This window comes from Sturnira hondurensis, unplaced genomic scaffold (genome assembly GCF_014824575.4).
Source record: "Sturnira hondurensis isolate 20B ecotype Veracruz unplaced genomic scaffold, ASM1482457v3 Scaffold0001509, whole genome shotgun sequence".
In the NCBI taxonomy this organism is placed as follows: Eukaryota; Metazoa; Chordata; class Mammalia; order Chiroptera; family Phyllostomidae; genus Sturnira; species Sturnira hondurensis.
This window is the reverse complement of record NW_028074140.1, coordinates 8901428-8929083: the sequence shown is the minus strand read 5'-3', so window position 1 is coordinate 8929083 and position 27656 is coordinate 8901428. Positions and strand designations below refer to the sequence as shown.

The 27656-nt window shown below is 35.1% G+C and overlaps 1 protein-coding gene across 7 annotated transcripts in view; it reads left to right on the top strand.

Annotated features, from left to right (window-relative positions):
* Nucleotides 1–27057, top strand: part of DMXL1 (Dmx like 1) — a 152927-nt gene extending 125870 nt beyond the window's left edge. For all 7 annotated transcript variants that reach the window (XM_037029048.1, XM_037029074.1, XM_037029073.1 and 4 more), the window contains 6 exons: nt 3637–3764; nt 9803–9895; nt 11456–11547; nt 13268–13320; nt 22725–22942; nt 24723–27057. In XM_037029048.1, coding sequence (XP_036884943.1) covers nt 3637–3764; nt 9803–9895; nt 11456–11547; nt 13268–13320; nt 22725–22942; nt 24723–24947 — 809 coding nt within the window. In that variant the 3' untranslated portion in view covers nt 24948–27057. The remainder of the gene's footprint in view (nt 1–3636; nt 3765–9802; nt 9896–11455; nt 11548–13267; nt 13321–22724; nt 22943–24722) is intronic.
* The last annotated feature ends 599 nt before the right edge of the window (nt 27058–27656 follow it).

Genomic DNA, 27656 nt, shown 5'->3' with positions numbered 1-27656 from the left:
AATGAAGAAATGAGAATTCAAAAAAATGAGGAGAGGCTTAGGAACCTCCAAGACATCTTTAAATGTTCCAACATCTGGATTATAGGGGTACCAGAAGGGGGAAAGAAATAGCCACGAGTGGAAAACGTATTTGAACAAATAATAAAGGAGAACTTCCCCAGTCTGGCAAAGGAAATAGACTTTCAGGAAATCCAGGAAGCTCAGAGAGTCCCAAAGAAGTTGGACCCAAGAAGGAACACACCAAAGCACATCATAATTACACTAGCCAAGACTAAAATGAAGAAGAGAATCCTAGAAGCAGCAAGAGAGAAGGGGACAGTCACCTACAAAGGAGTACCCATCAGACTGTCAGCGGATTTCTCAAAAGAGACCTTACAGGCAAGAAGGGGCTGGAAAGAAGTATTCCAAGTCATGAAATCCAAAGACCTACAGCCAAGATTGCTTTATCCAGCAAAACTTTCATTTAGAATGGAAGGACAGATAAAGTGCTTCTCAGATAAGGTCAAGTTCAAGGAGTTCATCATCACCAAGCCCTTATTATATGAAATGCTAAAGGGACTTATATAAGAAAAAGAAGATGAAAAATATTAACAGTGAAAGGACAGCAAACTCACAGTTATTAACCACACCTAAAACAAAAGCAAACCAAGAGAACAGCTAGATAAGGAGTGGAACCATAGAAATGAAGAACACATGGAGGGTTAGCAACAGGGGAGTGGGAGGAGGAGAAGGGGGAAGAAGGTACAGAAAATAGCATAGACAGTAGGTAGAAAATAGACAAGGGGGAGGGCAAGAATAGTGGGGGAAATATAGAATCTACAGAACTTAAGACATGTGGTTATAAACTAAGAGGGTAGAATGGTGGGGGAGGGAGTGTGGGGGTGGAGGGGAATGAAGGCGGGGAATAGAACAACTGTAATGGTATAATCAATAAAATATATTAAAAAAATAAATAAAATTATGTCAGTTTGTCTTTTATCATACACACTAATAGTAAATGTAGGAGATGGTTAAGTTCTTCTAAGGCAGGGTATATTTATTTTGAGTTAATGTTTCTAGGAATCTCAAATGTTTTTCTTCCTTTAACAAAGAACTTAATGAGGAGTTTATTGGAAGTATTGATGCAGGGAAAAAATAATAGAGAATTTAAAAATTAACCGGTGGGTTGGAATCAATATTCCTATTGGCATATGAGCATTCCAAGTTTTTTAAAATAATTTTTAAGTTGTCCTACCACTCAGTAACAAAATTAGAGCATGTTCATTAAGAGGTATTCATGTGCCTCCAATTTAATAACCTACAACAATTTTACTACCCTGTTGGAGAGATAATCTGATATAATGTAATTAATAAAACCATATTCTTTTCAATTTAATTATTATTTTTAATCCTAAACATCTGTTATCAAAGTTGTACACCAGTGGCCAATAAAAGGGTTCAAGAGATTCATGTTTAAAATGAAGAGAGTAATTTCTATTATTTATACTAGAGAAATACAATATAAAAAATTAGCTTGTTTTTACTACTTTGAATTTGTTCAACACTAGAAGTATGTTTTTTATCCTCAATCTAATGTGAAGTGAAAACTAAGAATCAGTCACAAAGCACAGAGTGCAAGGAGTCAAATGTGTTTCATATATAAGCTTAAATAATATTATTCCAGCCATGGCTGGTATAGCTCAGTGGATTGAGTGTGGGCCTGCAAAGCAAAGGGTCGCCGGTTCGATTCCCAGTCAGGGTACATGCCTGGGTTGCAGGCCAGGTCCCCAGTGGGGACACATGAGAGGCAACTACACATTGATGTTTCTCTCCCACTCTTTCTCCTTCCTGTCCCCTCTCTCTAAAAATAAATGAATAAAATGTTAGAAAAAAATGTTATTCCTACAGCAAGAAATATTTGGTGTTGCATTTAAATCTGTCCTGCCGTTATGCACTAGGGTTTGGAAGTGTCCTTAGATATGAAAGGGACTTGTTTTTCTTATCCCCATAGCATGTTCTGACAGGTGACTAGTTTATAGGAAATATTCTCTACTTCAGTCTCATAAATGTAAATAAAGAGATCCCTAGTTCTGAAAGAAATTTATGGATATATTCTCAGTCATTAGGTAACATCAGATCACTTCTGTCTTGGCGTAAGTACTTTCTTCAGAGAAGTACTGTAACTGACAGATTAAGAGACTTGAAAAATTAAAAGCCAGTTAATCACTGGATTTTATTTCAGTCTGTCTTTTCATGCCATGAACAAGTCCCACAGATAGTGATTTAGTTCAACAATAAACACTTTTTATGTGGAAGTACTATGAGAGAGGATTTTAAATTTTACTCGGAATTTCAGATACTGCACAATAGTTTGTCCCTCTGGAGTAGATCTTTGAAACATCCTAGTCACTAGAAACCACTACTTTTTGACTTCTAACCTATGGAAAAGTTTAGAAGTTAGGCAAACAGGTTGGATTAAAATAGAAATGGGAATCTTAAAAGGACTTCCTTTTTAAAATTATTAACTTATTAATGTTTTTCTCTTTATAGCTAATTTGTGTCTTACCACTTTGATATAATACTCTTCAGTTGCTAACAAGGAATATTTGCTCAGATAGCTTGATTATGGGTGCCTTTATCTTGTTCTTTAAAATCTTAGTTTATAAAGTCTTTAATAAACTATTTTATTTTATATGTCAGATACTAATAATTAGGGATTTCCCTCAAGTAATTAAAACTAAGAATAATATCAGAAAATTTTGAGTGGTTTTTAAACATAACTAGCCCAGTTGAATTTTTTGAGTAAGCACAGCTAGACTACTTAGAGCTAACATCCTAGTCTCAAGAATTCTACCCACCAGGGTTAAAACATTTCAAAAACAATTGAAGCCCATTTCTTTTAAATAGATGATAAGGAATAAGGAAACTTGATTCACATATGACTAGTAATGTGCTAGATCTTTATGTACATTAATAAAATTCCTCATGATGTGTATACCTTATAAATACTGATAATTACACTTAACATAAATTAAGTCCTAAAGTATCATTATTCTCCTTCTACAGGAAGGAAATAGGCTCAGGGAGATTAAAATAAGTTTTCTAGTATCACACAATTAGTAAATGGTGAAGTAAAGAATTAGTAATCATTTAGCTTGTTCATATTTTTCAATGAAACAACGTGTTTGAGGTATCAAGTCAATCAGAATAACTTAAAAATATATTCAGTCATGACATTCAAGGGCTTCTACATTATTTTTGTTCTAGAAAAAATGTATAAATTAAAATTTTTAATAGTATGGCTGATAAGAATTAGCTCTTTAGTAATCCCAAGAATTTAAATGGTTAAAAGCTACTTATTAAAGGCTATTAAAACTTTACTGTGATAATTTCAAAAGAAAAATTCTGTAGAGGTCTGATTCAGTTGCTTCTGTTTGTGTGACTGTATGTTCTCAGTCACATAAAAGTACATCATATAACTATGTTTTTAAGATTAAGAGTATTCAAGTGAAGTTTCATACAAAGGTATATTCATGTACATTGATTATGATTCATTTCTTAGTTGTTTCTTTCATAAAGATTTTCACATTGGATTAAAAAATGAATTTTCAAATATTCATAAAATACTTTTATAATATTTCCTCTTTTACAATGCAGATCTGACAGGAGCTCAAGATGGAAGTGTCAGAATGTTTGAATGGGGCCACTCTCAACAGATAACCTGCTTCCGATCTGGTGGCAATTCAAGAGTTACAAGAATGAGATTTAACTACCAGGGAAATAAGGTAGTGTATAAGAATACAGATGGGAAAACGGTTTGATTATGTTGGGGGTTTATATGTACAACTGGTTTGGGTTTCTGAAAACGACAGCTCAGTGAGCTCATGGGAAAGCATTAATCTAATGAATTCTTTTTAATTTTCCAAGAACACTTAAATTCATTAGGATCTTCCTGGAAAAACATTTTATATCTGTCTATTAAAATTCACTTAAATGATACTTAAGGACCCAATGATGATAGGAGCACATTATATTACACATTTTTGATTAAACACTTTGTTTTTCCACTGGAACCTACTCAAAGTATGGTCAAATACCAGATAGCAAGGAACATCTGAGAACTTCTTACAAATTCAGATTATTGACTCTTATTTCGGACCTGTTGAATCACCACCTGCATTTTAACCATACCTGAAAGTTTTCAGAAACACTGCTCCAGAATCAGGCCATTGTTTTGTAAATAAAGTACTTTTTGGAACACAGCTACTCCTTTCATTATTTGCTTTCCATGATTACACTTTTTCACTAGAACACCACAGTTCAGGAGAACAAATTCTTTATAATTAGCAAGCCTCAAATATTTACTATGTGGTTTTTAAAGAAAAAGTTTGCCAACCCCCTCTAGAACATATTTTAATGTTTTCACTTCCCACGGTCCTACTTTCCTCAAACTGCCTCTTTCTACTCCTCATATTGCACTAGCACTTTATTTTTTAAATCATTTTTTATTTTTCAACTTCAGTTGAGATACAATATTATATTAGTTTCAGGTGTGCACCCCAGTGCTTAGACATTATATAACTTACTAAGTGATCATCCTGATAAATCGCATACCCATCTGACACAAACATAGATACCAGAATATTGTTGACTATTACCTGTACTGTACTGTACATCCTGTGACTATTCTGTAACAACCAATGTGTACTTCTTAGTCCCTTCACCTTTTTCACTCATCCTTCCAACACACCGCCCATCTGGCAACCATCAAAACATTCTCTGTATCTATGAGTCTGTTTCTGTTCTGCTTGTTTGTTTATTTTTTTAGATTTGGTTGTGGGTAGATATTTATTTATTGGCATTTTATTCACATTTTTTTGTCTTTTTTCTTTTCTTAAAGAAGACCCTTAACATTTAATGTAATACTGATTTGGTAGTGAACTCCTTTAGCTTTTTCTTGTCTGGGGAGCTCTTTATTTGTCTTTGCATTCTAAATGATATCTTTGCTGGGTAGAATACTCTTGATTGTAGGTCCTTGCTTTTCATCACTTTGAATATTTCTTGCCAGTCCCTTCTGGCCTGCAAAGATTCTTTCGAGAAATCATCTGACAGTCTTACCAGAGCTCTCTTGTAGGTAATTAACTACTTTTCTCTTGCTGCTTTTAAGATTCTTTCTTTCTCTGTAACTTTTTGCATTTTAATTATGATGTGTCTTTTGGTGAGCCTCTATGGGGTTCATCTTGTTTGGGGCGCTGCACTTTCTGTACTTACCCAGGTTAGGGAAATTTTTTCAAATAGGTTTTTAATTTCTTGTTCTCTTAAATCTCCTTCTGGTACCCTAATGATACAAATGTTGGTATGCTTGAAGTTGTCTCAGAGGTTCCTAGAGCCCTGTCCTTTTTTTTTCTTTTTGTACTCTTATTTCTTTTTGTTGCTCTGATTGGGTGTTTTTGCTTCCTTATATTTCAAATCACTGACTTGATTTTCACCTTCATCTATTCTATGTTGATTCCCTGTAAATTGTCCTTCATTCAGTTATTGTATCCATTACTTCTGACCGGTTCTTTTCTATGATTTCCATGTCCTTCTTTATGCTGTTGAAGTTTCTCTCTGTTCATCTACTCTTCCCTAAGTTCATTGAAAATTCTTATGACAAGTGTGTTGAACTCTGTATCTAGAAGACTGTCTCTATTTTGTTCACTTCTTTTTTTGGAGTCTTGTTCTGCTCTTTCATTTGGGACCTTATTTATTTTATCATTTTGGGAGCCTCCCTGTATATCATATCTGTTTCTGTATATTAGGCAGAGCTGTTATATCTCCAGAGCTTAATAGAGTAGTCTAATGTAGTAGTCATCCTGTAGGGTCCAGTAGCACAGCTTCCTATTCACCTGAGCTAGGCATTTCAGGAGTGCCCCACTGGATGGGCTATATATACCCTCCTGTTATAGAGGATGCCAATTGCTGTTGGCACATCAATGGGAGGTAGTTACCCCCAAGGCTACAACGATTGGCTTTGACCACTGTGGAGTATCAGCTTTGCAGGGGCCCACACCATGGAGCAGGAATTACTTCAGTGGACTCTGGTGCTTGCCGAGTTCACCCCTTGAGTGTAAGTCTGTGTACTGGCCCTTTAAGAGGAACACCTGCAACTCCAGCAGCCCTTAGTCTCATGGAATCACAATCTCTGCTGGTATCTGCAGTCAGAAATTACAGGGACTTCTCTTCTTGACACAAAAACCCTGGGAGGTAGATTGGATTCCTTGCTCCTTAGAGGGGACCTCTGAGCCAAGATACCCATCTACAACTTTATCTGTCACACATGGGTGTAGGACCAGATCAGTCCATGTCTATACCTCTTCTACCAATCTTAATGTGGTTTTCTCTTCATATCCTTTGCTTTAGGACTTTCACTCAGCTAGATTTCAGGTAGTTCTAAATGATGGTTTTATAGTTTAGTTGTAATTTTTTTCTTACAGAGAAACGTCAATTTGTTGTTCCACTTACTTATGCCTTCATTGGTTGCTTCTTATATGTACCCTGAATGGGGATCAAGCCCACAACCTTGGTGAATGGGGACAATGCTCAAAGCAAATGAGCTGCCCAGCCAGAGCTTTAGTTGTAGTTTTGATGTGGTTGTAGGAGGATGCAAGCATCACATTTACCTACGCCACTATCTTGACCAGAAGCTCACTAGCACTTTAAAGAACTATTAAAGGGGAAATCAGCCTGCTCTTTGTCTTCAGGGCCATGGTTCATCAAGAACGCTCACACAGACCCTAGGTGATGATATATCTTGCCTTTCCTTTTCCCTCAACCTCCAAATCTTCAACCCTTTTCATGTGCTACTTTTATCAGGGTGAGCTCAACCTTTTTGCCTACCTCATTTACCACAAGGCTTTGTTGCTATTTGACAAAACTCAATAATAATATTTTTATTTAATTATGAAATAAAATTTTGAGATCTTATTATTTCTTAATACCAATTACCAACATTCTTTGCCCTTTAATGGAATATTAAAGGGATTTAACCTAGAAGTCATCCTTAATTTTCCTTTAGAATCCTACAGTGCGTTTAGTTGTATAACCCATCAATATCCATTGTGTGCTCATGCTTTTCCACTTTGGTTGCGAATATTATATTGTTCCAAATAAATCCTATACCTCAACCCTTATTTCTCTAATGCATCCTTCATATTGCCAGCAAAGTTATATAACAAATAATAGTTATATAAATGTACTGGATATGAGATCATATTATTGTTTTCAAGAACTTTTCAAGGCTCCTCATTATATTTATCAAGAAGCCAAAATTCTTTAGCATATAGCATTTAAGACCTTCTTTAATTTGAATTATCTCACAGATTTAACACTCATTATAACCTTCCACATAGGCCATTTTAAGGCACAATAAATTATTCTTTATTACCTGCCCAAGTATCTTTGACAGGCAGTCAACTTACTGTTAATTCACCTTAGCTGCGATGGGGCAAAACACTACAACACCTAAGCGTGTTACCTTTTTTAGTATGGAAGCCTAGTAGAGTAAATGGAACAGATGATCCATACTGTAGCACAGTAACAGTGATCAGTTTGTCAATTTCGAATAAAAATGGGCTGCCAAAGTCATTGAGCATTGAAGAAACACTAAGCGCCTAAAAAGGGGCATTAAGCAAAATAAATGACTGTGAGGAACAATTTCTCAGACCCTGGAACATACTACATTCTAAAACAAGAACAATCTGCTATAAAACAAAGTCAGGAGAAGAAAAAAATTCTTGGAAATTAAAAACGTATGATCTCTAAAAATTGGGTTATTGGGTCATTTCAAGGGCTAAATAGTACAGTGGAAATAGTTGAAAATCAGGTTTTTGATTGAGAAGTACAAATTAGGAAATCATCCCATGATTAAAAAATAACCCAAAAGTAAAAGACTATATTCAGCAAAATTTATAAAAGACATTTAAAAGATATTTCAGAAGAAGACAAAAATGATGAAAGAGAAATATTATATTCAAAGGAATAATAAAATAAAGATTTTCCTAAAGCAAAGAAAAAAACAGAATTTTAGAAAAGGAAGGGCTTGGCAGGGCTGGGAATATAAGACAGAAAACTGTTCTTGAACAAGAATTAAATAAAAATAAAAATTAAAAAAAAAGAAAAGGAAGGGCTTGTCAAATACTACAAGTATTAAGAAACAACACATACATGCCTAGATACATCCGGATTCTTTAATTTTTGTTTTATTTTAAATTCAAAGATGAAGAGAGCTTTTAGGACAGAGTAGGGCTAACAATAGTTACTTAAATTTTCCCACCACTCCCTCCAAAATTAATGGCATTGGCCCACCTTAAAAAACAGGTTGTAAATAAACAGTAGAACAATATTTACAGAATTCTGATGGATGAAGAATGAGAACTATGAGTCAATGTATATATGTAGAGACTTAACACATGCTATACACCCTTTCTGAAAAATGTACCTTGATCTACTCCAAAAAACAGGGTAAATCGCAAAAAGGATAGACCCTGGAAAAATATCTATAAAAATATAGTAAACAGTTGATTAATATTCTTAATATTAACCCTATCAATTAAAATTTTTAAAACAACTTAATAGAGAAGTACACAAAGGACCTGAGCAATCAATTCTTAAATTACACATGGTCAATAATTTTTACTAATAATTAAGGGAACACAAATTAAAATGAGCCTTTTTTCTGTAAACTGACAAATTTTTAAAAATTTAGTAATGTGCAGTATTGATTAATGTGTAAGAAAAGTGGGTGTGTAAACTAATATTGCCTCCTAGGATTTAATTTTATCTTCACATAACAGTTTTAAATGATGCCCTTTGACAATCCTTTCCCATTTCTAGATATGTATCCTACATAAATACTCAAAAGTATATGTACAAGAATGTTAAAAACAGTACTTTTTGTAGGGAAAATTGGAAACTGTCTACAAGGGGAAGATATCAAAAAGTTATAATAGAACTATATAGTATAATACTAAACAGTACATGAATAAGGTAGATTTATATGTACCAATGTGGCAAGATGGCTATACGTCAAAAATGTAATTGTGGAACTGTATTTATTATAATTCTAATTTTTAAAAAAATTCTGTCCATGTGAATGTTTGAATACTCATAGAACAAATATCTAGGGAAACCCATCAAATAGTTAATTATGGTTAATCTGGAAATGAGAAAGAGCAAGAATCTAAATAGATGTTTGCTTTATTGTATATGCTTTATATACATGTGCATTATTTTTATAATCTAAAGAAAATTTAAGTTATACTCATCATTTAAGGTCTGTATTATATCATCCTTTACTGGAGTTTTTGACATATTCCCTATCAAATTGGCCTACGTTCCCACAGTGGAATTCTTTTACTATGGTAATCTTTGTTTCATTTTACTCTCTACTGTTGTTTATATGTTTTTCTTATTGCGTATTCTAGCAGTTCTCATTTTTTTTCCTCAAAATGAACAATTTTCTATCTTATACATGCTAAAACTTTGCCACTTAGCTTAAGTATTAATCCAGGATTCTGGTTTTGGAGTACTTATAGAGAATATATAGAGAATAAAAGAATGTGCTCTTAATTAGGATAATCAAATAGGTGTTTGATGTTTGTTTTCTTTATGTCTACCCTTCAGCTTTTTTAAGCAATAGCTAAATTTTTCCTGGATGTATAGATGAAATTAAAAGTCAAACAATTTATTAATCAAATGTTTAAGAATCAAAATATGGGATCAAAGTAAGGATAAATATGTGCTTTTATATTTGTACTAAACATTTAAATATTTTTTCTCTAAGTTTGGAATAGTTGATGCTGATGGATATTTAAGTTTGTATCAAACAAACTGGAAATGTTGTCCAGTTACTGGAAGCATGCCTAAGCCATACCTGGTAAGCCAAGAATTCCTAACTTTAAAATTTTATGAGTTTTTTATTTTAAAGACACCAAGAATACATATTGCAGGCAAGAAATTTTAAAGCCAAAAAATAAAATCCATTTAGTCCTATATATTCAATCAATTTGCTATAAACTCCTGTCCTTGTATTATGTGAAAATTACTCTGTGAAGTGTAAAAATTTTTGGTAAGTTGTGAAATTAACCTGTTTAGAACCAACATGGTATCTCCAGAGACCCATGCCATTTGTGGGTCACTCAGGCCCTTTTCCGGCGTTACTAAGCTGCAGTGGGTATTATACCTAAAAAGAATGACCAACAGACCAGTTCATCTGGTTGCTTTTTGCAGTTATCCCTTGTGAACAAAGTAGAAAGCATATTCTGTACCTAGTACTATTATTTTCCTGCTCATCTCTTTAAAAAAATTGATACACCTCTATTCAGGACTATACAGGCTTAATGAACATTCGACAGCATCATAGTGCACTGAATTTATATGTAATACATTCTTTAGTGAAGCCCTTGATACGACTAAGCAATATCTATCAAGAAAAAATAAAGAATATAGGTTAAAGTCCTGGTAATTCACCCAAAGTTAAATGCTGGAATATAGTACTAATCTAAGTGAAAACAACCAAGGGAGAGTTGATGGGGTACCTTGAAAGAGTATTTATTTTTCCTCATATTCTTTATTAAACAAAGATTGAAATATATAAGTCTCTGTTCCCTAAGGAACTGTTCTTTTTTTAATTTATAAAGGGATAAATTGGATTAAAATGTACCTTTTTTTTACTTCATGAGATTAAAGTAGATTTTGTTTGTTTTAAGGACATATTATCTAGCCCACCTCCAATAATGGTCGGGGGAAATGGGGAAGTGACTCAGAGGAAAAATCTAAATTTGATGATTTTGACATATTTAAAAACTCATTTTTTTATTGAAGAGAAACATCTGAACAAAATAACTTGGAAGACTTTATAATTGACTAACCTTGTCATAATATTTTAAGTTCTTATTTGATGAAATATTGAAAAGCATAAAATTTTAAATTTTGTTGACTGTTAGTGATATGTTTTTATTCACATATATGAAAAATTATTTAAAAGTTTAAATATTTCTGAAAATAATTTTGTCTGGGAATCTAAAAATTATAGTTTCTGCCTTCTAAGACAAAAATTTTCATAAATATTCCAAGGGAAATATTTAGAGTTTAACCTCCTTTTGTTTCTCTTTGAACTTTTGGTTGAACAACAGCAAAGGACCTCCTAAAGGTCACGATGTAGGCAGCTTATTGAAATGGCTCAGGAAAAGTTGTGTGTGTCTAAGTGTACTAATAAAGGAGAAGCTGAAGCAAATGTGGCAAATGTTAAAAATAGGTGGATCTGGGTAAAGGGTGTGTGAGAGTTCTCTGTATTATCCCTGAAACTTTTCTAAAGTTCAGGAGGAAAAAAGACACAAAGTAAGCCACAAATTATGCAATCGTTTTTTGATTAATACATCTACCTGGTTATAAAATTGCTAATGGCATTAACATTTGTTGTCTATAACCATTACAGACTTGGCAGTGTCATAACAAAACGGCCAATGATTTTGTCTTCATTAGTTCCTCCTCCTTAATAGCTACAGCTGGCCTTTCAACTGACAATAGGTAAGCGACTGTAACTGAAATTGAAGTGTGTATATGTATAGCTGATCTTTATTTTTAATTGCTTTATGTCTCTACGTCTCAAGAATATGTTTATAATCATGCCTTTAAATGTTTTTATTATAAAAATTGTTTCTTTGGGCATTTTTAGTGTTCTAATTATAAATTTAAGGCTATTCAGGTCCATTAAAAATAAAAAACAGAACGGGGTAAATGGAGTCAAATACATGGTGATGAAAGGAGACTTCACTTTGCATGAACATACAATGCATATACAGATGATTTATTATAGAATTGTACCCTTGAAACTTACATAATTTTATTAAGCAGTGTCACTCCAATAAATTTAACAAAATTCAAAAATTTTTGAAAAAATCATTTTTTTGGTATTTTTAATATTCTAATGTTAGGACTTTAGTGTAGGAAATAAGATTTGATTGTTGGTGGGATTAATTTTTTCTCATATTGTTCCCTATGTGTTAGTAAAGCATGAGGGAAAAAAAGAAACCTATTAGTTATTGGCCATGCTATTTAGTTAATTCTCACTATGGCTCCATTAGGTAGAGCAGTGATTTTCAACCTTTTTCATCTCATGTCACACATAATCTAATTAATAAAATTCTGTGGCACACCAAAAATATATTTTTTGCTCACCTGACAAAAAAAGGTATAATTTTGATTGATCAAAAAAAATAATAGTAAATACCTTACCCTTTTTGCTCCAAAGTGACTTTTTTTAAAATCAGGTACCTATACTTGTATATAAGGATTTCTTACCAGTAATTAACCAATCAGACACAACATTATTATGCAGTGTGACCAATAAGGCACCTGTATTATATGACCTGTATATTTAAGGTTCAAAACAGGGCATTCACAAAAATGACTATTTTAGTGTTTGCTATTGTCATATTTTTATTTGACAAGATAAGGGAAAAAGTCAATGTCCCTGACTAAATAGTCAGGTGTTGCATTTCTAGAAAATTCTCATGGCACACCAGTGTGCCACTTTACATTGGTTAAAATCACTGTTTCACAAAAAGAAACCCAGAAAGACTGGTTAGTTGTACAGTAGCTAATAAGCAGTAGCCTGTTGCCATCCCCTCAAAAAATCTTAAATATGCAAGAAAATGTCTTCTCCTGCCTCTGTCTCCACACCCCCATTTTTTATTTCCCTCATATAGCTGAGTTATGAGATCAAGGCCAACTGAGGTTACTGAGCTTTTTATATTTATTTGTAAGGTGTCACTTTGTCCTAAAAATGGGATTGTAGGAATGTGGAGTTATCAATCCATCTTCCATAGAAATTCTTACATATGTTGGTGCCTCCTTTGCAACTCATAGAACGGAATAAAGGCTGCTCCCATTCATAGTAGAAATAAGTTTTCTTCATACTCCAGAAAATTAAGTGTATCTTGTTATTTGTATTTGGCAGTCTGTTAGACAATCAATTAGTATAAAAAGCTGATTTCATATTCAGGCTTTGTGTAGTATTATTGTTACTATACATATTAATCTGAAGTTACTCAATTTTATGAGCCAGTACTTTTTAAGTTTTGTTTAAAATTAATCATACATAAATATATTGGTTATGTGTAATGGGTGTTTTTATAAATTTAAGAACTTTCTGTGAGAGCAAGTTTCAAGTGTTATGTAACTATATGAGACATACTTTTTGTTCTGTTAACTTTGTGTACTCAGGGATCATCTTTTTTTTTTCCAGAAACATATGTTTGTGGGATACTCTTGTAGCACCTGCCAATAGTTTAGTTCATGGTAAGTTTGGAGTGCATTTTATAATTTTGAAAGTCAAGAAATTAATAAATTAAAAATAATTTTTAAATAAGTGTGTTTTATTGACATATTTATTAATAAACCTCATGCCATGAGGTTTACTTTGCCCATAGCGGCATAGCTTGAAAGCAGAAAAATGCCATATACATAACTAACTTTGCACTGTACCTGGGTGGGGGATAGTAGAGCATACGGATCTGAGAGTTAAAAGTCATCATTGTGAACATCAGTATTGCATAATGTTATGTCTTCACTTGCCACTCCTATTTAACATTGCACTGAAAGTTTTAACTGATGCAGTAAGACAAAAGGAAATAAAAAGTGTACAGATTGAAAGAGTAGAAATAAAAATATCTCTATTCACAGGTGAAACAATTATCTATGTAGGAAACCCCTCAGAATCTACCAAAAACACTTTCTGGAACTGATGTGCAAGTATAGCAGAGTCACAGGATGCATGAGCAGTACACTGAAGTCAGTTGCTTTCCCATCTACCAGCAGTGAACAGTTAGAATTTGAAATTTTAAAAATACTACCATTTATAATAGCATCTAAAATAATGAAGTACTGAAGCATAAATCTAACAAAATATATAGCATCTATTGAGGAAAACTACATAAAAGACAAAAGAAATCAAAGATCTAAATAAATGGATGGATATTCGACATCCACAGATTGGAAGACTTGATATTGTTTAGTTGTCAGTTCCTCCCAACCTCACCGATTCAATACAATCCTAATAAAAATTCCAGCAGGCCATTCTGCACATATCAACAAACTGGTTCTAAAGTTAATAGAAAGAAGCAACAAATTGAGAATACTGAACACTGAAGAAAAACAAACTGGGAGGACTCACACTACCTGATTTCAGGATTACTGTAAAGTTACGGTAATTAAGACATTGTGTATTGGGTTAAGAATAGACACAGATTCTGGGACAGGATACAGGCACACTTTAGCGATATTGTGGGTTTGGTTTTAGACCATCACAATAAAGTGAATATTGCAATACAGGCATTGATCATTGTATTGCCCATCACTTTTTTGTACTTCACAGATGTTGCCTTTTTTTACAAATTAAAGGCAAGATCGTCCATCAGTACAAAGATTACTCGTCTGTTTTGGGTTGTGTTTTTTTTTTTTTCAATATTCACTTTATTGAAGTTGTCCTGAAATGAACTGCTGTACCTCTGGGGTATGACTACAAAGAGAGTCACATAGATTATTGGTTTTCCAATGGCTATAAAAGTTGTTTGTACTATACTGTGATCTTTTACTAACAGTTGTTCTGTGGCATGTGATGCTGTTTGTGGTGTTTCGTGTACAGTAGAACACCTTTCAGATTTGTAGTCAGTCCTCCTACACCCTGCTTCTCCTCTGTCAACTACGTTTCTGTGATGTTCTAAATCCTTTGTTATCACATGAATAATCTTCAGAGCATTTTCACCAGGAGTACATTCCATCTCAAGGGACAACTTTCTTTGCTCATCCATTTGTTCAAGTTTTATCATGAGATTACAGGAATTCAGTCACATCTCCAGGCTCCACTTTTAATTCTAGATCTGTTGCAGTTACTTTCCCCACTGAACTCTCAAGCTCCTCAGTCATGCAGGAGAGATGGAATCGTCTTCCAGACTCCTATTCATGTTGATATTTTGACCTCTTCCCATGAATCGCAAATGTTCTGACTGGTATCTAGAATGGTGAATCCTTCCCAGAAGGTTTTCAATTGATTTTGCCCAAATTCATCATAGGAATCACTATCTATGGCATCTGTAGCCTTATCAAATGTATTTCTTAACTAGTAAGACTTGAAAGTCAGCATTACTTCTTGATCCATGGGTTTCAGAATGAATGTTGAATTAGCAAACGTGGAAATACTAGTCTTGTACACCTCCATCAGAGCTCTTGGGTGACCACATGCATTATCACTGAGTAGTAATTTGAACAAAGTCTTTTTTCTGTGCAGTAGGTCTCAACAGTGCACTTAAAATAGTCAGTAAATCGTGTTGTAAACAGATGTGCTGTCATCTGGGCTCTATTGTTCCTTTTGTAGAGCATAGGCAGAGCCAATTTAGCATAATTCTTAAGGGCTCTAGGTTTTTTTGAGTGGTAGATGAGCACTAACTTCAACTTACAGTCAGAAGCTGTGTTACCCTCATCCCCAAAAGAGTCAGCCAATCTTTTAACAATTTGAAGTCAGGCATTGACTTCTTTCTAGCTATGAAAATCCTAGATGGCATCTTCTTCCATCTGTTTTGTTTACACTGAAAAGCTGTCCTTTAGTGTAACCACCTTCCTTAATTATCTTAGCTAGATCTCCTGGATAACTTGCTGTAACTTGCTGTGGCTTCTCCAGCAGCACGTGCTGCTTCACCTCGTACTTTAAATTATGGAGACGGTATCTTTCCTTTCACCTCACGAAACAGCCTCTGCTAACTCTGAACATTTCTTCTGCAGCGTCCTCACCTCTTTCAGCCTTTATAGAATTGGAGAGAGTTAGAGCTTTCCTCTGGATTAGTCTTTGACCTAAGTGGATGTTGTGGCTGGTTTGATATGTGTGTATACCACTAAAACTTTCTCCATATCAATAATAAGGCCATTTTACTTTCTTATCATTTGTGCTAGAGTAGCACTTTTAATTTTCTTAAACAACTTTTCCTTTGCATTCACAACTTGGCTAACCAATGCAATAAAGCCTAGCTTTCTGCCTGTCTTAGCTTTTAACATGTTTTCTCCTCACTAAGCTTAATCATTTCTAGCTTTTTTAAAAAATTATTTTTAGACGAGAAGGGAGGGAGAAAGAAGGGGCTGCATCAATGTGTGGTTGCCTCTTATGCGCCTCCCACTGGGATGCTGGCCCACAACCCAGGCATGTGCACTGACTGGGAATTGAACCAGGGACCCTTTGGTTCACAGGCTGACACTCAGTCTACTGAGCCATACCAGCCAGGGTTCATTTCTAGCTTTTGATTTAAACTGAGAGACAGGAGACTCTTCCTTTCACTGGAATTCTTAAGATGCCATTGTAGGGTTATTAATTAGCCTAATTTCAGTATTATTGTGTCTCAGGGAATAGGGAAATTTGAGGAGAGGGAAAGAGATAGGGGAACAGCCAGTGAAAATACATACAACATTTACTAAGTTCACCATCATAGGAGGACCATTCATGGCACCCCAAAACTATTATAGTAACATCAAAAATCACTGATCACAGATTGCCATAATAATAATGAAAAACTTGAAATATTGAAGGAACTGTCAGTTCTCTCACTTTGTGATAGAGACACAAATTGAATAATTGTTGGAAAAATGGCACCAACAGACCTCAATGTGAGGTTGCCACAAACCTTAAATTTGTTTAAAAAAAACAACAGAGTATCTGTGAAGTACAATAAAGCAGAGCAATAAACCAAGGTATTCCTATAGAGAGCCCAGCAATAGACCGACACATATATAGTAGATTGATTGTTAATAAAGACACAAAGACAATTCAATGGAGACAGTTTTTCAACAAATAGTGCTATAATCATTGGATTTTAATATATAGAAAAATTAACCTCACCTCTTTCATGAAAATTAACTCAAAATGGATTATAGAGCTATACACAAAATACAAAACTACAAAACTTCTAAGGTAAAATGTAGGAGAGAATAGAGATGACCTTGGGTTTGGCGATAAGTTTTTACATACAACACCAAAGGCATAACCTGTGAAAGACACACTATATTCAAGATTTGAAAACTTACCAACTTACCAATATTTGAATGATAAACATGTGAAATGGTGATCAAGATCAATAGTCATCAGGGAAATGCAAACTAAATTCACAATAAAATACTAGTCTTTACACTGAAATGGCCAAAATTGAAAGAGTCTGTGATAACAAGTATTGGTGAGGATGTGGAGGAACTGGAATACTTATGATTTGTTGATAGACGTGTAAAATGGCAAAGTCGCTTCAGAAAACTGTGTGGTAGTTTCTAGCAAAGTTAAATATACACCTAGTATGATCCAGCAATATATATTCTTACATAGGTACCCAAGAGAAGTGAAAATGCATGCCCACAAAAAGACTTGTATGGAAATGTTCTTAGCAGCTTTATCTATAATAACCAAAACTGGAAACAGTAGAAATGTCCAACAGAAAACTGGTATATATACACGATAGAATACAGTTTGGTTTTTAAAAGACTTACCTCATACATGTGACAGTATGGATTAACTTCTCAAACATATTGAAGAGAAAAAAGCCAGGCACAAAACAGTATATATTGTAAAATTCCACTTACGTGAAGTTCAAGGACAGGCAAAACTAGTCAGATAAAGATCAGAGTAGTGATTGCCTTTGTGGGAGAGGAGGATTGACTACAAAAAGGTCTAAGGGAACTTTCTAGGGTAATGAAAACAGTTTATGTCTTGGTATGAATATCCATTTGTCAAAGCTCATCAAGGGTGTATACTTAGTTTCTGCATTTTACTCTATGTAAGTTATATCTCAAAATGCTGGTAAAATTCAAAAAATCTGTGCCAATAATTAGATTGACTTAGATTCTAATGATAATAATTAAATTTTATTGAATACTTACTATATGCTAGGTACTGCACATGCTGTGAATACATTAAGGAATTTAACACCCACCCCTCCCCTCTGGCAACCACCAGTTCTCTCTTTGTGTCTAGGAGTTCAATTTGGGATATTCATTAATTTTGTTCTTTAGGTTCCACATATGGTATTTTTCTTTCTCTGACTGACTTAATGTTACTGGGCATAATGATGCTTTTGCAAATGGGAAGGTTTTGTTTTTTATGGCCAAGTAGTATTCCATTACATATATGTCACCACTTTTTTATATCCACTCATTTGTTGATGGGCACTTGGACACTTGGATTGCTTGCAAATCTTGGCTGTTGTTTACAACACTGCAGTGAACATAGGGGGTGCACATACTCTTTTGAATTAGCATTTCAGGTATCTTCAGATGTATTCCCAGAAGTAGAATCGATGGGTCATGAATCAGCTCCATTTATAATTTTTTGAGCTAATTTCATACGGGTTCTATAATGGCTACACCAATCTGCACCCCTATGAATAGTGCTCAGGGATTTCCTTTGCTCCACATCCTCACCAACACTTGTTATTTGTTGATTTATTGATGACAGCGTTCTGACAGGTGTGAGGCAGTATCTCATTGTGGTTTTAATTTACATTTATCTGATTAGTGACATTGAGCATTTTTCCATATGTCTATTGACCTTTATGTCATCTTCAGAGAAGTGTTTATTCAGGATCTGTGCCCATTTAAAAATTAGATTGATTGTTTGTAGGAGGTTTTTTAGGTGTTGAGTTGTGTTAAGTCCTTTATAAATTTTGTTAGTAACCCCCTATCAGGTGTATCATTGGCAGATATGATCTCCCATTCAGTGAGTTTTCTTTTTATTTTGTTGGTGGTTTTCCTGGTTGTGCTAAAACTTTTTACTTTGACATAGTCTCATTTGTTTATGTTTTCTTTTGTTTCCCTTGCCTGAAGAGATATGTTGGGGGAAAAATTGCTGCAAGGAATTTGCAAGATTTTACTGCCTATGTTTTCTGCCAGGATTTTTATCAAAAAACTAACATTTTTGATAAATGGTTTCCAGTCTAACATTTAAGTTTTTAATCCACTTTGAGTTTATTCTTGTGTATGGTATAAGAATGTGATCTAGTTTAATTTTTTTGCATGTTATCCAATTTTTTCAACACCATTTATTGAATAGACTCTCTTTACCTCATTGTATATTTTTGCCTCTTTTGTCAAATATTAATAGACTACAAAGGTATGAGTTTATTTCTGAACTCTCTATTCTGTTCCATTGATCTATATGTCTGTTTTTATGTCAGTACCATGCTAACTTGATTAGTATGGCCTTGTACTATAGTTTGATATCTGGTAGCATGATTCCTCCAACTTTGTTCTTTCTCAAGATTGGTATAGATATTCTGGGTCTTTTGTGGTTCCATATAAATTTTTGGAATATTTATATGGAACCACTATAAGTAGTTTGCTTGCCCTCATTTTATTCTTTTTCTGGGGCCTGTTTCTTTGTCTCCCATTTTGGCTCCCTGTCTGTATTTGTTTTGTACATTAGGTAGATCCACTATGCCTTGGTGTGGTAGCCTTACGTAGTCGGTGTCTTGTGGGTCTGAGTTGCAGTCTCCCTAATCACCTGAGCCAAGTGGTTCAGGAATGTCCCTTGTGTGGTAATATCAGTGCTCCTGTTGAGCCTCGATTGTTGTTGGTCCTTCTGTAGGTAGGGTTACCCCACTCTAGGCTATGAGAATTGAAATTCTGCCCCTCCCCCCAGTGCACTGTGTGAGTTGTTGTGTGGGGCTGGTGCCACAAAGCTGAATTTGCCCTAACGGGCTGGTGTCTGCTGAGTTTCCCCTTTATTTGTGCCATGGTGGAGCTACTTGGGTCCTGCTCTGATGTGGTCTGAACCACTGGTTGTTTTGGTTCTGGGACCCCTTGGGTGGGGATCTAGTGCCAGTCAATGTCAGGCACTGCCAATGCCAAGGCCTGGCCTACCTGTATGGAGTTATAAAGCGATCCATAGTTTGTAGCGGCCTCTCCTGAGACTGGTTATGCATGGGAGGGGCCTAGCTCTATACCAAGGCTGGTTTCTACCAGCTCCAAGCCCAGGTGGCAGGTCATCAAAAGGCCCAAGGCTCTCCAAGATCTGCCATCTCCTCTAAGCTACCTGTTAGGCTCAGTTAACTGAAAGAGCATCTGGCGGTACCTGAGTTCCTTGAGGGAGGCTCTCAGTGAAGGAGCAGGTAGAGGCGAGTGGTGTTCACTGTACTGATACAGATTCGAACTTGGTACCATAGCTGGGTTTGGGGCCACTTAGCAACGGTTTCAGATTACACTAACACCAGCCACCACCTGCCATGTGCTCAAGGACTTTTGTGGTGGGGTTCGGTCTCAGGGTGAGGCCAGCAGTGTTCCTCAGGCCCATACAGACCAAGATTTGGCCTTATGCAGGGAAGGCTTTGCAAAGGACCACTAGCGTGTGCATGAGAAATGGCCCTGCCTAAGGGCTACATAGCTCTTTTTTCCCAGAGTTTGTCTGGATCTAATGGAGAGTCATCTGCACAGGGGACCAGGCTGGCCATGGCCAGCCCATACTGCTATAGAGCACAAACTCAGCAGGGCAGGGACATCAAGAGTCCAGAGGGTGGGGCTAATGCATCTTTCCTGATGGGGCTAGTGGCTCTCCCATGAGGTTTGGAGTGCTGCCACTTTGGCCATTGGGGGAGTGGCAGAGTCGGGGAGGCTGCAGGCTGCTACATGGAGGGACTACTGTGGCTGCTCCCGTGGCCAGGCCTCAGAGGGGCTACAAAAGCTGACAGGGAAGGTGATCTGGGTTAGTGCTGGGAGGGGCTGCTGTGGCTGCTCCAGCAGGGCATCTGCCTGGCTCTCAGAGGATCCACTATAGCCACAGGGGTGAGGGGGGTTTCTGGTGGTATGTGACTAGTCCCCAGTGGTCAGGGAAAAGAAATGGTCTCTGCCTCATAGCCACACAACTCTGGTCTCTGATTATTATTGAGTTTGCCCTTGCAATCCCTTCTAGAGTGTCTATACAACAGGCTCAGGCAGCAGACTCCTCCAAAGGGCTTGAGCTCAAGTGGGGCAACAGCGGGACCAGGAGGGTGGGACTGTACGTTTCGCATAGGTTGATGCAGATTGGAGGGGCATATTTGCCCCAAGAAAGATGGGGTCTGTGAGCACTGTGGGAAAGGAACTCAGCACAAGGACCCTGGTGGCTGACCCTTCAGCTCTCTTCCCAAAGCCATACAGCTCATAGACAAAACAAGAGTCCTTGCAAGACTCTAGTTAATGTTCTCAGCTGCCCTCCCTCTGCTAGAGCCCAGAGCAAATGGCTGCGAAGGAGATTTTGAGCTTTGGCCCTTTACGGGGACACCTGGGTTTTCCCTGGTGGACAGGATCTCTGCAGAGTTTTACAGCCAGATGTTAGGTGCACACCTCTCCCGGGCTCTATTGCTGTGGGCTGAGAAGCCTAGCGTGGGGTTGAGTTGACATGGTCCTTAGGTGGGGGACCTTGGCAGAGCTGATATGTCCCCCCAGATTCTGAGCCTCTCCACATGGGAGTGGGGCCAGCCCTTTTTGCTTCTCCATCCTTCCTACCAGTCTCAATGTGGCTTCTGTAAATCCCTGGTTGTAAGACTTCTGTTCAGCTGGTCTTCAGTTTATTATTCAGGTTGATTGTTCTTTAATTTAGTTCTTTAATTCCAGTTCATAGTTGGGAGGAGGTGAGTGTAACTTCCGCCTACTCTGCCACCATCTTCTGCTATCTAAGGAATACATTTAAACCCAGACAAACCAGGACTCAGACCTTGACATTCTAACTCCTGAATTTCTACTCTTTATCATTATGCCATATTGTCTTTGAGCTATATACAGATTTCTTTTCCCTAACATTTGTTAGGTTAGATTTTTTTCTGAAGAAAAATATTAATTGTAATTTCACATTTCTGATATTTATATTGCTATGTCTCTAGGTCTACTAACTTTTTTTTCAGTGTTTAATCTGCTTATAATCCCCATCCATTTTATTTTTTATTTAAACATTCTAGTTTTTAATGTGTAGACTTTTAAGTAGGGTCTTTTAAAATATTTTTATTTCTCTATTTAATATGCTCACTCTTTCAATCAGCTTTTTTAACATATGGAATACAGTTAAATAATGATTTTTAATTTCCTGATTTGCTCATCTGTGTCATTTCTGGGTTAGTTTCAATTGATTTGATGGATTTTCTTCTATGGATTCTGTTGTCCTACTTCTTTATATGCCTGGTAGTTTTTTATTAGATGCTAGGATTTTACTGTATTAGGTTCTAGTCATTTTTGTATTCTGTAAATATTTTTGTGCTTTGTTCTGGAACTAACTTACTTGAAAACAGTTAGATTTGGGAGTCCTTTGTTAAACAGGATCAAAGCAGCACTTGCTATAGGGCTAATTTTGCCCTACCACTGAGATAAAACCCTTCTGAGTATTTATCCTGTGCCTGGTGAATTGAGGTTTTCCATTATGGCTAATGGGGACAGGAACCCAGATAATTTGGTTCTCCTTCCTTGTGCCCTGGCTAGAAAACACTCTACAGGCAGTAAGCTGGGCACTTGTGTGGCTCACACAGTTTGTTTCAAGTCTTGGAGAGCTCATTCTTCATTGCCAGTGTCCCAGACCATTGTTTCCTGTAGATCACTTGTTTTATTTTTTTGCTTCAGGAAGGAGGGTAAATCTGTTCTAGCATTCCACCTTGGAAAAGAGCCGTAAGTCTGTTTCTTATATTATTACTTGATTTTTACTTTTTTTTAACTTTCAGCTTTTATGTGCCATGATAGTGGAGCTACTGTTTTAGCATATGCTCCGAAACATCAGCTCCTAATATCATGCGGCAGAAAAGGTTTTACGTGTGTGTTTGACCTTCAGCAACGCCAACAGAGGCAGCTTTTCCAGAGTCATGATTCTCCTGTTAAAGCCATTGCTGTTGATCCAACTGAAGAGTACTTTGTTACAGGATCTGCTGAAGGCAACGTAAAGGTAAACACAGTAATGCCATAATATCTACAAAATGAAAAGAAATCTTCAGAAACCCTAGGTCTTTAATCATATTGATGACATCAGTCCATTTAAACAATAGAAATATTAACAACTCCTATGTAGTCAACCATATTAATTAAGAAGATTTAATAAGTCTTTTAATGGATGAACTAATAATTAACTTGAAAACTGTCTATTTTTCCATTGTTTTTTCAAATATGCTTAATTAAAGCATGCAAAAGAACTAGATTTTTTATGGATATAAACATATTTCAAATGTTACAATTAGTTTTGACTGCATGTTAAGAGTTACTGAATTCAGTTGCAAGTGCTGTGAGATATACTGACATATGTCCTATGCCAGTATTTTTTTTTAATTAATAGCCATAGCATGCAGTCTCTCAGTGCCTGAGTCAAGAATTCTAAATGTACCTGGGTAGGCCCTGCCTATGATAGTCCTTCTCAAACTCCACTGTGCTTAGAACTTAGAGGTCATTTAATATGTTAAGCAGCTTATTAAAAATGTACCCCATTCCAGAAATTCTGTTGCTAGCTCCCACCCCCAAAACAGTAAGTTCTGGGTTCAGAAATGTGCATCTTTATAACACATACATAGTGTTATAAAATACTAGGTTTTAATGGAGAGTCCTCTGGCCACACTTGGAAAGATACGCAGAAATAAGTCAGTTAATACTAGTCCCTAAATTATTCCTATTGTCAGCCTCCTAGAGGAGTCTAATTTCACAGAATTCATTAATGTAAGCACTAGAGAGGCTATTTAGTGCAAATATTGGATTACTTTGTTAGAATGGTATAGTTTTCATAATTCTCAGGCAGAAGAAATTAACTAGAATAGTAGAATTTCAGAAGGCTTTTCTTAAAATCAAATGTGTACACCCACTTCCATACAGAATTCTTTCCTTCAGTTTGAAGCTGGTTTCTGATTTGAACTGCCCTCAGTTTTGGCAGTTCATACTGTGTTTTAGATTAGTTCTTTAGTTGGTACTTTGAGTTTTATTATTTAATCAAGTAAGAAAATATTTGAAAGTATACAATGTAGTATTCACAAGTCACAGTTTAACACTGATGCCTAGAATAGTAGTAATTAATTTATTTCTTTGGTAAAATAAATATTTTTAATGCAACCTAAAAATTTAATAAATAAATTGGTTTCCTTAAGTGAAGCTGCTTATAAATTACTTTAAGGACAGTCACATTTACTTTGGTATGGGCTAAAAATAGGAAATTTCTGTTTAGTAAGTTAAGAATACTGAAGTTGTAATAATTAACTTTATCTTGCAGTTGGAAAATAGATTTGCCTTGTCTGCAAGCCTCTAGGTGTCTCTTTCTAGTGGTTCTGATCCCCTGGTGGTTATTTTGTGTTATAGAGACGAGATTACTTCATTACAGAACTACACAGCAAAAGCTTTGCTGAGAGAGAGGAAATCTTGATTGCAGTCCCTATAATATTATAAGTTTTTGCAGTATTGTACACTTAACGTCCTTGTACCTAAATTTTTTCATCTCCAATGAGAAAATGCAGGGTTTAAAATACCTTCCTCTTTTACTGAATGGATTTGGAAGAATGTAATAATATGAAATTGAGTTAGAAAATTGTAACACCCTATACAGGATCAAGATATTAGGCCTAGATAGGTTTTTCTCCATCTTTGTTTTAGAAATTCCTTATTTGCACAGGAAGACTGGCCTAATATTACATTTGGACTTTTAGATAATCCTTAACCCCAATAATTTTTATTTTGTTTTTAATGTCTTTTAGATTTGGAGTCTCTCTACCTTTAGTCTTCTTCACACTTTTATCAGTGAACATGCTCGGCAATCCATTTTCAGAAATATCGGAACTGGAGTGATGCAAATTGAGACAGGGCCAGCAAACCATATTTTTTCATGTGGAGCTGATGGAACAATGAAAATGAGAATACTGCCGGATCAGTTTAGCCCATTAAATGAAGTGTTGAAAAATGATGTGAAATTTATGCTCTAACACTTTGACAATAAGATCTATAATTTATCACCTAGTCCATAAAGTGGCCAACAGATGTAATGTATAATGTACATTGATTACTTGCTGTGTGACAGATAAGCTAATGCTTTCTTGTTTTCAAATTTATTTTATGGAGCTTTGCCCCTGATGCACTGATGCCTTAAAAATTAACAAGGTCATTCAGAATTAGACTGTATTGCCCAAAGTAGAATGTGTAAGTATGCTGTAATGTTACATATTTATACTATGTTACAGTGAGTATGTCATAGTGTCAAAGGAGTTTTGTTTTCTTATAGTTGATAAATTTTTCTGCAGATGTCTCTGCATGAACTTCTTTCATAGTAAAAAATACCTTTTTATGTAAAAACAATTGCACATCCATCATCACTTAATTCACCACACTCAGTTCAAACTTATACATATCAATCTTTTCTTCTCTTAACTAATGATATATTGATATTTGGTTAAGAATCAAAAAAATAATGAACATCTTCATTAAAACTGTCACTGGAACTTCAGTGATAAATGAGCCAAGTAGCTTATTATGTAAATTTTCACGTTTCCCTCATGGAGCCCAAGTGTGGGTATGTATATATGATATGTGTGGTTGTGTGTATATATGTAATGTATCTTACACATCTTATTTGAACTTACTTTGTGTGTATATGACAGAACTACATGTTTTTTCATGTGTTTTTGTGCCATAATAACTACTGCCACCAGAATAACTTTTTTTGCTGCTGGTTTTACATGTTTTTTTTAATTATTATTACTGACTTTAGAGAGCAGGGGGAAGGGTAAGAGAGAGAAACATCGATATGTTGTTCCATGTAGTCATTCATTCATTGGTTGATTCTTGTATGTGCCCTGACTGGAGATCAAACCTGCAACCTTGGCACATGGGGACAGCAGTCTAACCACCTGAGCACCTGGGCAGGGCTCATGTTCTCTTTTTCTTTTGAATTCGCATCTTAATTTTCCACGTAAATTTCAGGAAGACTTCTAAGATTATTTTAAAGATTACATTGAGTCAGCTAATTCTTAGCAGGCAGTAACAATTCTATGTTGGCATATATGAAACACTTAAAAGTAAGTTTATAAATTTATGAAAGAATTTTTTGAGCATCAAACACTTTACTTAAACCTTATTTTATTTTTTTTAGGTGCTTTTAGTCTTAAAGTTCTGAAAACTTAATAGCAGTGTTTTTAAAAACAATTGTGAAACAGTCAAATTAAATAGATAGTATTTACAAATGTAAAATACCTGCCAGATCTATCATTAATAGAAAATAAACTAAACCTTATATTTTATTATTTTTGCCAAATATATTATTTTAATATAAAATATGACCAAAATATTAAAAATGCACAGTGCTTTAACTTAAATGCACTTACCCTATTTCTCTGTGTTTTGCTATAACTTTTCTGATTCAGAATTATAGGAAACTTGATAAATACTTGATTTTAACCAAGGAGAGGGGCAGATGTAACTAAGTGTTTAAGGAACAATTATATGCTATTTAGCTTAAATATATTTTGTTAATAGGAATTGAAGAACATTTTTATGTAACAATATGAACAGCTATTATCTTGGAAATTAAAGAGTTAAATAAAGCAAAGAAATGAAGGGCTGGTAAAATGAATTTTGTAATATCCTCAGGATACTTTTATCTTAAAAGTATATTGTTAAGATTTTGTAAATTGTACTCATAATTTTAAATGTGTTGAGCCAGTTGCAGTGGAAACACTGTCATTATATAGAGAGGTCATGTATAAATATAACCTGTACTATGAATTGTGCAATAATGACATGAGACTATTTTACCATGGAGAAATCTGTGACAGCATCGCAAACAGTACCATTGTTTGATGTAGTTAAGCTTAAGTTATTTTTCAGGAATTTCTTTACAAATCAAGATCCAAAAGGCTTTAAACACTTTTAATGAGATAGAAATTTATTATTATGCTTATTAGAAAAAAAGGCATTGTGGATAAATGATTATGCATTTTAATTGAGGGTTTGTATGAATAATAAATTATATAAGCCCATATGTAATTACACCCAAAGTCATATTTTAAATAAACAATCATGCAGTGAGTTTTTTTAGCATGCTATTGTGTTAAGTAAATATTTGTGCCCCTTTAGTTGACTTAGAGTATATGTCACATTTTAAAACAGAGAATTTCTGTATTTGAATTGGTTAAGGTAAGGACTGAATAATTTTTCCAGATGCCCTGTTCTTTTTTACATCTCTTTAACTTAATTAGATAAGCATTATTCAAAAAGAAGGTGAGAATAAAAATAGTAGGAATATATTTAAATATAAATAATGTAAGTATATGTAAAATTTCATTCACATTAATGGGGCAAATACATCAAAATACATTTTTTTAAGATTTTATTTATTTATCTTTAGAGGGGAAGGGAAGGAGAGAAGGAGAGAAATATCAACGTATGGTTGCCTCTCATGCATCCCCAGCTGGGAATTGGCCTGCAACCCAGGCATGCGCCCTGACTGGGAATCGAACCGCGATCCTCTGGTTCTCAGGCCTGTGCTCAATCCACTGAGCTACACCAGCCAGGGAAAAATACATTTTTTAAATTACACATTTTATGAGAATGTGACTTTGTAGTGACAGGACAAATCACATTTCAAGTCTTATTTTCTGAAATGTACATATTTTTTCTTATGTAGAATCATGGGACAA